Below are 14,741 nucleotides of genomic sequence, written 5' to 3'. Positions count from 1 at the left end.
TCAATACTATGGCTCCAAGCCCCTGACCCTCAGGTAATGAACAAACAGACATACTGTACCCTGGGCTGTTCAGGGAACACAATGAATGACTAGAGGATGTTAATCGATGGCCTGCTGAACTAGCTACACACTAAACACACACACACACGCACACACACACACGCACGCACGCACGCACGCACACACACACACACACACACACACACACACATACATACACACACACACAGGGAGGATAAGTATCTGTCTACAACAATCTTCCAGGCCTTTGAGCTAGAATTGACCCCCCCTCCCCCTTTTTTTGTTTCCAATCTTTTCACTGCCCCAGTGTGCTGGGTGGGTATTAAAAACCATTTTTCATATAGAGACAGTGTCCCAGTGCAGCCCTCTAGGGTAGAATACACGTTTATGAGGCAGGGACCAGGGAGGAGTGATGGAGTGAGGGACGGAGAGAGCAAGGAAGAGAGAGGGGGGAGGTGAAACAAAGGAGAGGAAAAGAAAGTTAGAGAGACAACCTGGCAGTTCTATCTCTTTCTACATTTCCTTCCCACGTTCCCTTGATATTACCTTGAATTTGATAAAAGGGGGGGAAAAAATAACTATGTCCTTCAAGCGTTGCCAAAAGACTAAACGTCACAAAACACACACAACCCGTTCCAAAGGGCGGGCTCCGAACGAACGCAGCTCGAATCTATCTGATTTAGAAGACACGTCCTGTTTGATTGTAATAGGATTTAGGGCATCGCTACCCAGAGACGGAGGATAAATATTGTCCCTCAAAATGGGGTAGATTACCCGGTAAACCCCCAGATTAGTCCCTCTGCTGGGGAGGAACACAGGGATCACACTAAGACACAGGCAGGGCCAAACATGACAGACACATGACAGAGACATGGCAGACACACAGACGAAGGCACGAATGCACAGACACACATAGACACGTGGCAGCTACAGACACATATGCATGCATGGCAGTTGCACATACACACTCGCCGAGAGCGAGAGAGGCACACACATTGTGGCTGTGGCTGGTTGCATGGGGAGAAAATGGCTTTAACCTTCATGCCTTCTCAGTCGTCACCGTTCTGTAAATGTCACTATCTGGCTACCTGCCGCTTTCTCTCTCTCTCTTCCTTTCTCTTTCTCTCTTGCTCTCTCCCTTTCTCTCTCTCTTTCTTTCTTTCTCTTTCTCTCTTTCAAAATTAAAATGATACTTACTCTTTTTCTCTCTCTTCCTTTCCCTTTCTCTCTTTCTCTCTCTCAACATTGAAATTATACTTACTCTTTCTCTCTCTCTTCCTTTCTCTTTCTCTCTCTCAAAATTGAAATTATACTTTCTCTCTCTCAACATTGAAATTATACTCTCTCTTTCTCTCTCGCTCAACATTGAAATTGTACTCTCTCTCTTTCTCTCTCGCTCAACATTGAAATTATACTCTCTCAACATTTAAATTATACTCTCTCTCTTTCTCTCTCTCAACATTGAAATGATACTCTCTCTCTCCCTCTATCTCTCTCCCTCTCTTTCTGCCTCTCATTCTCTCTTTCTCTCTCTCTCTCTCTCTCTCTCTCTCTCTCTCTCTCTCTCTCTCTCTCTCTCTCTCTTCCTCTCTCTCTTCTACACTGTTTCTACCCCCCTTTTCACCTCCCATTCTCATTCCATTATGAATATAAGCATGTTTCACACTGGCTATCTTAGTTTCAAATACTCCTTATTAGCTTCCTTTTTGTCTCACCTTTTATCTCCACACGGTCTATTTCTGAACTTCTCTCTTTTCCACTCTTCTCCACTCCTCTCTTTCAAATGAGCTCTTTCTACACCCATCTCTGTTTCTACTTCTCTCTATTCAAACGGCAATCTCTCCTGGTGTCTCACCTTGCTTCCTACCTCATTCACGCCATCGCTCTATCTCCCCTTCTCTCGTTCCCACTCTATTCAGAGACCCATCTGTGTTAGTGTCCCTTGTTCCCCGATCTCTCTCTCTCTCGCTCGCTTTCTTCTCTCTCTTCAGCAAGACTAGATCTATAATTCTCAGACACTGTTGAGGGGGACTTTAATCTCAGGCTGGAACACTGGACAACAAATAGAGATGCCAGATCTACCCATGTTATTCAGTAACCTCAACAGTCTTTCTAAATGGTCTTTCTCAAATAATGAGTGTATTTCAGGCCAGATTGAATGCCTTCTGTCCCTACAACTGAACCAGGCAGACTAAACCAATGAATCATACTTGGTGATTTTTCCACACGTAGTGTATCTAAATATACCATTAATAAATAGCATCGGAGATAGCGTCATGGTACACACACAGAGTGGCCATCTGCTGACAAGGCGTGCGCCACAGAATGGGTGGGCGGCCGACACACTCTTTCACATGGGGGAGAAGGGGTGAGGAAGGGGGAGCCTGAGCGAGCCTGGGAGAGAGAAGCATCATGTGTGAGTCATCATAAAACAAAACACTGACCCGCTGTCACGTTACTCATACTACTGAGAGACGAGACACACACACACACACTCCCTCCCCTGTACTCCTCTCAGCCCAACGTCCATCATTCATCTTTTTAGTTCACTTACAACCTGTCAGTGACGCTCCCATCCACTCGTACATCAACTTTACACTCACACTGCTGTCTGCTGAATTACATTGTCAACACCTAGACTATACTTACTCTTAGTCTGTGGGGCTAGACTGCACATATTAATAGATGTACGTGCACACACCATGCGCACACTGTCAGTACACAAATTCACTCTGACACACACACACACACACACACACACACACACACATACACAGACACACACACACACACACATACACAGACACACACACACACACACACACACACACACACACACACACACATACAGGTTGGTGCGGACACACAAAACATAGACAGATTCATACACACACACACACACATACACAGACACACACACACACACACACACACACATACAGGTTGGTGCGGACACACAAAACATAGACAGATTCATACACACACACACACAGACAGAGACTCTCTTACACAACACACACACACACACACATACACACACACATACACTGTGGGTGGTGTGGCTGATGTGAGTGTCCGTACTGTAGCTGTAGCTATAGCTGGGGGCGGGGGAGACTGCGGTGCTGTGTGTGTGTGTGTGTGTGTGTGTGTGTGTGTGTGTGTGTGTGTGTGTGTGTGTGTGTGTTTGCGCGCGTGTGTGTGCGCGCACGTGTGTGTGGTATGATATACAGTGCCTTGCGAAAGTATTCGGCCCCCTTGAACTTTGCAAACCTTTTGCCACATTTCAGGCTTCAAACATAAAGATATAAAACTGTATTTTTTTGTGAAGAATCAACAACAAGTGGGACACAATCATGAAGTGGAATGACATTTATTGGATATTTCAAACTTTTTTAACAAATCAAAAACTTAAAAATTGGGCGTGCAAAATTATTCAGCCCCCTTAAGTTAATACTTTGTAGCGCCACCTTTTGCTGCGATTACAGCTGTAAGTCGCTTGGGGTATGTCTCTATCAGTTTTGCACATCGAGAGACTGAATTTTTTCACCATTCCTCCTTGCAAAACAGCTCGAGCTCAGTGAGGTTGGATGGAGAGCATTTGTGAACAGCAGTTTTCAGTTCTTTCCACAGATTCTCGATTGGATTCAGGTCTGGACTTTGAGTTGGCCATTCTAACACCTGGATATGTTTATTTTTGAACCATTCCATTGTAGATTTTGCTTTATGTTTTGGATCATTGTCTTGTTGGAAGACAAATCTCTGTCCCAGTCTCAGGTCTTTTGCAGACTCCATAAGGTTTTCTTCTAGAATGGTCCTGTATTTGGCTCCATCCATCTTCCCATCAATTTTAACCATCTTCCCTGTCCCTGCTGAAGAGAAGCAGGCCCAAACCATGATGCTGCCACCACCATGTTTGACAGTGGGGATGGTGTGTTCAGGGTGATGAGCTGTGTTGCTTTTACGCCAAACATAATGTCTTGCATTGTTGCCAAAAAGTTCCATTTTCGTTTCATCTGACCAGAGCACCTTCTTCCACATGTTTGGTGTGTCTCCCAGGTGGCTTGTGGCAAACTTTAAACAACACTTTTTATGGATATCTTTAAGAAATTGCTTTCTTCTTGCCACTCTTCCATAAAGGCCAGATTTGTGCAATATACGACTGATTGTTGTCCTATGGACAGAGTCTCCCACCTCAGCTGTAGATCTCTGCAGTTCATCCAGAGTGATCATGGGCCTCTTGGCTGCATCTCTGATCCGTCTTCTCCTTGTATGAGCTGAAAGTTTAGAGGGACGGCCAGGTCTTGGTAGATTTGCAGTGGTCTGATACTCCTTCCATTTCAATATTATCGCTTGCACAGTGCTCCTTGGGATGTTTAAAGCTTGGGAAATCTTTTTGTATCCAAATCCGGCTTTAAACTTCTTCACAACAGTATCTCGGACCTGCCTGGTGTGTTCCTTGTTCTTCATGATGCTCTCTGCGCTTTTAACGGACCTCTGAGACTATCACAGTGCAGGTGCATTTATACGGAGACTTGATTACACACAGGTGGATTGTATTTATCATCATTAGTCATTTAGGTCAACATTGGATCATTCAGAGATCCTCACTGAACTTCTGGAGAGAGTTTGCTGCACTGAAAGTAAAGGGGCTGAATAATTTTGCACGCCCAATTTTTCAGTTTTTGATTTGTTAAAAAAGTTTGAAATATCCAATAAATGTCGTTCCACTTCATGATTGTGTCCCACTTGTTGTTGATTCTTCACAAAAAAATACAGTTTTATATCTTTATGTTTGAAGCCTGAAATGTGGCAAAAAGTCGCAAAGTTCAAGGGGGCCGAATACTTTCGCAAGGCACTGTATGATGTAACCTGGTTCACAGTCAGTGAGATGCTCTGCACCAGCCCTGGGTACAACTACGATTCAAAATCATTTCAAAATACTTTAGCTGTGCTTGACTGAGCTTGCCTGGCTCTATGGAACCAATAGAATGTTCAGAACACGGCAAACCCCACCCGTATGGCACTCCGGGCAGGCCAGAGCAATCGCTTAAAGGTCCCGAACAGTCATTCTGATTCCCATGTAAAATAGCCTTTTGAGTGACTAAAGTGTTGCCCATAATATTTTGGGGGGATAGAAATGTACATTTCTCTCATGGCTAACTACCAGGAACTTTGAAAAGACAGGCTGAGTGGGCGGGGACTTTATATTCATGAGCTCAGCTTGATCGACAGCTCTTTGAAACACCTACGTCTGCAAACTTTGATGCAGTGTTGCAGCAAATTTGGTGATCCACAAAGCAACTCAACATTGAAATTGCGTCAATGACCTCCCATTTGACATGCCTCTTGTGTCAACGGAAATGTTGACTTGACAACTGCTTCGGAGTTTTGAACAACCCTTTCCCCCTTCTGTACCATGCTGGCTGAAGCTACCTAGCTAGTCAGTAACTAGCGAACAGCTTAAGTATCTGTGCCATATACGTATCTCTGCTGACACCATACAGTCAAATTGTTGCACCAGTAGAGTAGCTATCTAGCTATATAAACCACGCCTACCTCCGCAAACACGCCTTCTCCGATGTTGGTTACAAGGCGGGGCTTATTTAAATTAGGTAAGAGAATATCATGTTACCATTGGTGTATTAAATTGAGAGTTAGGGTGATGTCACCCTATCCCCTTAATAATCCCGCCCCTTAATAATCCAAGTGTTTGACAAGGGGGAGGGGACCAGTAACTTTATGATCAAACTTTATCAATGTAGAAGCAATAGTCATTTTGTATACTTCGGTCATCATACATTGATCTGGTTTCATCCAAATATCATCCAATTTCGTGAAAAACATGATTTTGACTGTTCATGACCTTCAAAGTATTTGAAAGATTTCACATAGTATTTGAACCCAGGTTTGTTCTGCCCTGAGACAACCTGCAAAACAGAGAGAGATGAAGAGGAAAGTAAAGGTGAAAAGAAGGTATATTTGGAGAAAGAGAAGTGTGAAAAAAGAGGGGGAGGTCATAGAGGAGAAGGGGCTGTAATGGAACAGAGGACTGTGGTCGTTTTTCTTCATTAACTACACAGTCAATTGTACAATTGTCAATTACTGTATCATGATGGATGTCAAAAGTGTTTCCAATAACATTCTAACACTCGACCCTACAAACAAACCCTGTTATTGTTTCATTTTATACTTGTTCATAGCACTTCACAAAATTACTTCTGGCAAAGCTTTTCTTCTACTTTCTATGCCCTAAAATGCTGCGGTAAACACTGATGATGCCTCTTAACTTCTCCGAGTGACTGTAAGTTGCCTAAATACAGGGGACTGTATGAGTGAGCCATTCATTGACTGGGGCTTTTCCATCTGTTGTGCATACAGTTTTCTCTCTTTTTACAGTTTATAAATAGGCCTCTTGTTATGCTGAATGACGTGCATACAGGATATGTCAGACAGGTTGACATGCTGGATTTAATTTGCACAGCTGCATCCAACCAAGGGTTGCAATTCTGCAGGTTTCACCAAACGTTTTACATTCGTAAACAGTTTTACCATCCTTTCAATTGATTCTTTTTTTCCCCAGGTGATTATTTCAATCTGAGGATAACCTTCTCTCAACCCTGTTAACCATACCATCACACACTCTTATGGATGTCTATATACAGACTTATCAATACGCTATAATCACTCTGTGGCCTCCAATATCTGTACCTTATTCAACCCCATGTGAAGCCGTAACCCATGCACACAGTACAGGCGTCAGTTATAATCCTATTTGTTTTCCTTGAACGAGTTGTATTTGCCAAGCATTTACCTCTAGCTAACCGTAATCCTATCCTAAATCAGTTTCCGGGCTGCAATAAGTTAACGACATTTCTTTGGATATTTTTGAGCTGTCACTGCAGTTGCATATAACTTACAAATCACAGAGACAGACAGACTTCCTGGTTGTCAGCATATCAGAGGTAGCTGTAATCCCAACAGCAGATGGTGCTTCCTGTTAGCCCAGGCCTCTTTCCTGATTGGCCCCTTCCCTGATTGCTGTTTTGCATATCACAACATTAGTTCCTCAGCAGCAAACTTTCACCGATTGGGGAGAGAAGAAGAGAGGAAGGGAGGAGGAGAGAAGCATCCCTTTCTGTTCTCTCTCCTTCTTCTCCCTCTATCTCTCTCCCTCCTTACCTCTCCCCCTCCCCTCATTTGCCAAGAATAGCTGGTGGGCAGATGCGGATCGAATTACATGCACATTTTACCCACCACACAGCACACACTCCGTTAACTAGCATCAAGCTACATGTCATTTCTAATTGACACACAGCCTGTTGTGCCCTATACATGTAATTACATATTCACTAGGGGGATAACTTTGAGGGTTACATCTAAGCCACACACACACACACACACACACACACACACACACACACACACACACACACACACACACACACACACACACACACACACTGCATACCTTTGTCCCTTTCTCCGGTTTTGTAACGCATGTTTAACATGATTTCTCATCATTACAGGTTCCTTTCATTGTGTCTCTCTCGCTAGAGATGGCTGACGAATAAAGATATCATTTGGTTGTGTGTTTTAACCCCAAAAAAACGTTTAATCTAGTGTGTTCATATTATTTATGTTGCAGTACCAATCATTGTGGGAACTGTAGTGACAGAGGGTTTGTGTGAAGAAAATGTCACGCTATTCATGAATCACAACAGGGGGTTAATCGTGTTATTGTAGGTTACGGGTGAGGGCGTCTTGACGAGGCCCACCTCTCCTCTTTGGTACCTCTCTATGCCCGATGGACCTTTTTTGGAGGTTCTGAGGGGGGGAAAGGGGAGGGTAAGGGTGGGTGTTGAGTTTCTAACCACAGGACGTCACTCTCTATTTCCCCTTCCATAGATTTTTACTATGGTCCCCTGAAAGCCAGAAATACAACTTGAACACAAGTAACAAGACATGGGTTCAGAAAGGGCAGCACAACCAATAAACAACTAGTTAACGACCACGGACAAGTCATTTATCCCTTTCTCCCGGGTGAGACGGAGTGCTGGATCTTCAGACGTAGGGGCTCCTTCTTTTCTCTTGACAAAAGCGTTTTGTTGTCTTTTCTTATAATGTGTCTGTGATGCTGCGCTTTTGTTTTGGTTTTTTTTTTTGGGGTCCTCTTTTACAAAAAGAGAAAAGAAAGGAAACTTGCCGACCTCTTGCTGATTTGTCTTTTTTGCTCTTTTCTTTTTTGATTTTTTTTCTTTGCGTTTTTTTTTTGTTTTTGCCAGTAATCTTTTTTGAATTTTCTCTTTTCTCTTTTTCCCCTCCCTTTTTTTCTTGCACCCTATAGGTCCGCTCACAAAAAAACACGATGAGTCTACAATGAACAGACCGAGAGATGAAGGTATTTTTGCGTTGCATGTTTTTCCTTTTTTCTTGTTTTTAAATTATTTTTGGGGGAAATGTAGTTAGATATACATATACAATGTGTTGGTGTTGCTGTCTGTGTTGACTTAGTATCTTCACATTCATTTAGAATACAAAAGAACACACATTCTATTCAGTCAGTCTGTGAGAAAAAACATTAGCTTAATAACAGTTTGATGACAGGCCTTGGCCAATATAATAGTTATGAAATCAACATTGTGTCGTCTCTACAGCTGATTCATTATAGACAAACACATATTTCAGACATATTGACTGACTGACTGACTAGGCAGGGAGACAACAACTTTCTGCCATCATCATTACAGCTGAATAGTTCTTGAAACATGGGCTAATGGTTGGACCATTGTGCATGGGCCTAGCTTCACAGGTCAAGGTGAGAATAGCGTTATTAGGTGAGTCAAATAGAGAAAGAGAGGGAGAAATGGAAGAAAAAGACCGTATTCTCCTGTTTTATCAGAATGAAGATCTCTTCCTGGTGACTTTTCTCAATAGAAAGAGACACAACAACACTGTTCGCTACAACACGTAACACACAGTTCAGATGATACCGTCTTGCCTTTTGGAGTCGTTTCCTGAGCGTAAAAAAAAATGGCTGTCAATATGATGGATTATCTTCTTCTTACAGCTCATTTTGAGTACGAAAGGGAATCTTTTTCTCTTGTGTGTTCTTTTGATATTTCTTGGGTCTTTTTTTTTAAAGTGAAAGTTGTGGAATGTTGGGGGAAAGGGAGTTTCTCTTTGCTCAGACATATTGTCACAGCCCCAAAAGTTGACCTGGCTACTAGATGCCGGTTTATGGGCCAACTTCTAATGCTTCGTTACCTTCCTGAAAGGAACGTTTTACTATGGCACACCTTTCTTTAGAAAATACAGATACTTAGGCTTACCCTCATAACATCCCAATGTCAAATACTAACCCATACCTGTGTATTAGACCTTCTCCCATGTCACCTTCCTAGTACACGGAAACAAACTAATAAATAACTCACTCCTGGAGGTCATTCAAGGAGCATTTCACTTCTGTTTACAAAGTTGCAGATAGAAATGTAATATGTCGAGCTGAAATGATACCTTTATTTGCCAGATATTCATGTCAGACTGAAGGCAGAATCATCACACATCGAAAGAGATTGTTGTTCGATGTCGGGACTTCCTGAATAAGGCCCTGGGTGCATCCCATCTTCTTTCTGCTGAAGTGTATACTCGTTCACTAGTTCCCACAAACCTTAAAGCATTGGATTGGTGAAGGCATTAGCTAGTGGGAGTTTACACCATATTTCTTCATACCAGTCATTCCTTTCAAATCATTAAAGGGAAGTGAACAAGTGCACACTTTGGGACAGAGGAGAGATAATTGGGACACAGCACAAGTATGAGTACTACTGTAACATCTTCTTCCTGTTAATATCCCTCTGACTTCCTGTTACGACTAAGTGTCCCGTCAGTGCTATATCACCTAAGTGGACCCTTGGGGCCAATCCCAAATAATGCCCTATGCACTTGTAGAGATCTGAGAGAATTTGATTGGTATAAGCAATATGGTGTAACTTCCACCTAACCTATCAGAGGGCAAGGTGGAGCTACTACCAATTTGAATACACCTGTCAGTCCCTCTCGTATCTCCACAAGTGCATAGGGCGCAGGGTTTAGCGAACGATTTAGGATGGGGACCTAGTGCTTCAATGGCCCAGTTCAGTTTCTCTGTACAAAGCAGCCTTTTTATTGAATGTCAATGCTTAGCAGGAGAAACCATTTCTAGTTTGAATGGGTGAACCGAAAGCATACGCTGGTCATTCAAGAAATCGTATTCAATGGTGCTTTTTTCCTGGGTCCAAGTGTTTGGACGGAGGTTATTTAAGCAATCATGCCCGAGGAGGTGTGGCATATGGCCAATATACCACGGCTAAGGGCTGTACTTAGCTGTACTTACACAACGCAAGGAAACACTTTACAGAAATAAAAATGCATTATTATTCCCAGAGCATTATTGCAGAGAATCAGACAAAAAAATGTTACCCTCTGCCTATTGGCCACTTATTCAAGCCGGTCTCAAAATACAACAGAGCCCCTTTAAGACCGAAAAAAAAAGGGCTTCACCTGACTTGCTTTTCAAACATGGCTAGAAATGCACACGTTTCGTGCTCCTGTCGGAAGTGACCACTCCCCCATTGCTGACTACAAGTTCTCTTTAACTGGGCGAATAACTCACTAACGAGCAAAGAATATGAACAAATGTACATGCAGCTCTTGCTTTGATCTCAAAACTCATGCTGTAAACACAGTCCAAGTGAATGGCACAGATCCATATATGGCAAGGGTCTATTTGCATATAGGGATACGGCAGCTCTGATTGGTTTTTGAGCACCGGTCTGTGTAGAGTCGGTCCTGTCAACGCAATAGAATCCTACTCCAATGCACTCTGCCTACAAGAACATCTCTTGCATAGTTTGTTTGTTTCGGTACGTTGCATTGTTAGTGGCTAATATTGCGTTGATTCGATCACAAGTCGCACAGCAGAGGGAAACGTTGATGGGGTTGAGTAAAAGGGGAAAACTAGACATTTCAATCTTGTGCTCCTCTGCGCAGGCTGATATTTCTTCCACGTGGTACTCCCGGGGAGCTTATGAGGGAACGCTGTCAATAAGTATTCAACCCTTTTGTTATGGCAAGCCTAAAAATGTTCAGGTGCAAAAAAATGTGCTTAACAAGTCACATAATAAGTTGCATGGACTCATTCCGTGTGCAATAATAGAGTTTAACATGATTTTTGAACGACTACCTCATCTCTGTACCCCACACATACAATTATATGTAAGGTCCCTCAGTCAAGCAGTGAATTTAAAACACAAAGACCAGGTAGGTTTAAACCACAAAGACCAGGTAGGTTTTACAATTCCTTGCAAAGAAGGGCTCCTATTGGTAGATGGGTAAAAATAAAAAAGCTGAAATTGAATATCCCTTTAAGCATGGTGAAGTTATTAATTACACTTTGGATGGTGTATCAATACACCCAGTCACTACAAAGATACAGGTGTCCTTTCTAAATGGCCGGATAGGAAGGAAACTGCTCAGGGATTTCACCATGAGGCCAATGTGGACTTAAACAGTTACAGAGTTTAATGGCTGTGATAGGAGAAAACTGAGGATGGATCAACAACATTGTAGTTACTCCACAATACTAATCTAAATGACAGAGTGAAATAAAGGAAGCCTCTACAGAATACAAAATATTCCAAAACAGGCTTCCTGTTTGCAACAAGACACTAGAGGAAAACAGCAAAAAATGTTCCAAAGAAATGAACTGTATGTCCTGAATACAAAGTGTTGTGTTTGGGGCAAATTCAACACATCACTGAGTACCACTCTTCATATTTTCAAGCTTGGTGGTGGCTGCTTCATGTTATGGGTATGCTTGTCATCGGCAAGGCCTAGGGAGTTTTTTTCTTAGATAAAAAAAAAACGGAATAATGCTAAGCACAGGAAAAATCCTAGAGGAAAACCTGGTTGTCTGCTTTCCAACAGACACTGGGAGACAAATTCACCTTTCAGCAAGACAATTACCTAAAACACAAGGCCAAATATACACTGTAGTTGCTTACCAAGACGACATTGAATGTTCCTGAGTATGGCAAGCCTTGAAAATGGCAAGCCTTGAAAATGGCAAGCCTTGAAAATGGCTGTCCAGCCATGATCAACCACAACCTTGACAAAGCTTGAAGAATTTGAAAAAGAATACGGTGAAAATATTATACAATCCAAGCTCTCCAAATATGATTTTAACATGTATTGACTCAGGGGGTTGAATACTTATGTAATCAAGATACGTTAGTGTTTAATTATTATTATTTATTTATTCTTTACACATTTAATTTTTTTCTTCCACTTTGACATTAGAAAATGTGTAAATCTTTGACAAAAAAAAAAAAGTTTATCCCACCATGTAAACTTTCTGAAACCACTGTAAAGGGATTGATCTCTGAGGATAGGAGTGTGTGTGTGTGTGTGTGTGTGTGTGTGTGTGTGTGTGTGTGTGTGTGTGTGCGTGCGTGCGTGCGTGCGTGCGTGCGTGCGTGCGTGCGCACATGCGACTCGCATCATTCCGTCCTCCTCTCTCACACCACTTTGTCAGCTTTGATCAGAAAGGACTGAGGCCCACCTGAGCCCCTAACTTAAACACAACACACACAAACAGGGACAATGTCACACCCTTTCAGTGTGTTATGAAATACCTGTCTATTAGTTGATCTAAGGGCAAAACTTAGAAAAACCAAATTGAAGTTTTACCAAGAAATTCTTCAATATTTTACCAAGAAACCATCCAAATTTGATCAGACATTTTGAAAAATGTTTAGAATCAGTGGATTCTATAGTGGATTTCTCAGTAAAACATAAAGGAAATGATTGACACCTTTGATAAAGATAGAGAACAGCAATAATGACTGTATATAATAAATCACTCAAATACTGAGCTATATTGTATGCACATTTTTAGTTGAATTGATATTTTATACTAATACAATTGCTCAAAGAACGGGATTCTGTTTATCAAGTAACATTTTCTTTCCTCAAAAGGGTAAGGGTCAAAATGATTGACACTCCTAAAGATTCTTCTAAATAAAATAGTCAAAGGTTTAGTATTTGGTCCCATATTACTAGCACTCAATGATTACATCAAGCTTGTAAGTTTACAAACTTATTGGAGGCATTTGCAGTTCATTTTGGTTGTGTTTCAGATGATTTGTGCCCAGTAGAAAGGATTGTAAATAATGTATTGTGTCATTTTTATTGCAAATAAGAATATAATATGTTTCTAAACACTTCTACATTAATGTGGATGCTACCATGATTATGGATAATCCTAAATGAATTGTGAATAATGATGAATGAGAAGGTTATAGGGTCAAAGATCATATCCCCTAGACATGCGAACCTCTCACTATTACCAATAACAGGGAGGTTAGCATGTCTTGGGGGTAAGATATTTGACCATCTAACCTTCTCACTCGTCATTATTCACAATTCATTTAGGATTAACCATAATCATGGTAGTATCCACATTAATGTAGAAGCGTTTAGAAACATGTTCTATTCTTATTTACATAAAAAGTGACTACAAAATGACACAATACATTATTTACCATTAATTTGTATTGGGCACAAAATGATATGAAACACAACCAAAACAAACAGCAAATGCCTCCAACAAGTTTGTAGAGTCACAATCTTTCATGTATTTTTTTTAACCCTTATTTTACAAGGTAAGTTGACTGAGAACACATTCTCATTTACAGCAACGACCTGGGGAACAGTTACAGGGGAGAGTAGAGGGGATGAATGAGCCAATTGTAAACTGGGGATGATTAAGTGGCGATGATGGTATCAGGGCTTTGGGAATTCAGCAAGGATACCGGGGTTAACACCCCTACTCTTAACATAAGTGCCATGGGATCTTTAGTGACCACAGAGAATCAGGACACCGGGGTTAACACCCCGACTCTTAACATAAGTGCCTTGGGATCTTCAGTGACCACAGAGAGTCAGGACACCGGGGTTAACACCCCGACTCTTAACATAAGTGCCATGGGATCTTCAGTGACCACAGAGAGTCAGGACACCGGGGTTAACACCCCTACTGTTACGGTGCGTGAATGAGGACCCAAAAGCGAATCAACTTAAACAGAGCTTCTTTAATTACCAAACATAGGTAGGCTCAGATGGACCGACAGATTCCGACAGGACAGGACAAGGTTGCAGCAAACATGACGGCAGTCTGGTTCAGGCATGAATGACACAAACAAACAAGAATCCGACAAGGACAGGAGCAGAAACAGAGAGAGATATAGGGACCTAATCAGAGGGAAAAAGGGAACAGGTGGGGAACGGGGTGAATGGGTAGTTAGAGGAGACAAGGGACAGCTGGGGGAAAGCGGGGGAGAAAAGGTAACCTAACACGACCAGCAGAGGGAGACAGGGTGAAGGGAAAGGACAGAGACAAGACAACATGACAGTACATGACAGTACCCCCCCACTCACCGAGCGCCTCCTGGCGCACTCGAGGAGGAAACCTGGCGGCAACGGAGGAAATCATCAATCAGCGCACGGTCCAGCACGTCCCGAGAGGGAACCCAACTCCTCTCCTCAGGACCGTACCCCTCCCAGTCAACTAGGTACTGATGACCACGGCCCCGAGGACGCATGTCCAAGATTTTACGGACCCTGTAGATAGGTGCGCCCTCGACAAGGATGGGGGGGGGGGGGGAAGACGAGCGGGGGCGCGA

At 42.4% G+C, this 14,741-nt stretch overlaps 1 protein-coding gene across 2 annotated transcripts in view; it reads left to right on the top strand.

Annotated features, from left to right (window-relative positions):
* The window catches only part of LOC110500852 (neuroligin-2-like), a 222,265-nt gene that overhangs the window by 98,520 nt on the left and 109,004 nt on the right, over positions 1-14,741 (top strand). For both annotated transcript variants that reach the window (XM_036957937.2, XM_036957936.2), the window contains exon 3: positions 8,366-8,419. In XM_036957937.2, the coding sequence (XP_036813832.1) occupies positions 8,366-8,419 (54 nt within the window). The remainder of the gene's footprint in view (positions 1-8,365; positions 8,420-14,741) is intronic.

Source organism: Oncorhynchus mykiss, chromosome 21 (genome assembly GCF_057628025.1).
Source record: "Oncorhynchus mykiss isolate SJ-2025 chromosome 21, ASM5762802v1, whole genome shotgun sequence".
In the NCBI taxonomy this organism is placed as follows: Eukaryota; Metazoa; Chordata; class Actinopteri; order Salmoniformes; family Salmonidae; genus Oncorhynchus; species Oncorhynchus mykiss.
Note: the sequence above shows the minus strand (reverse complement) of the source record. Positions and strands in the feature narration are given on the sequence as shown.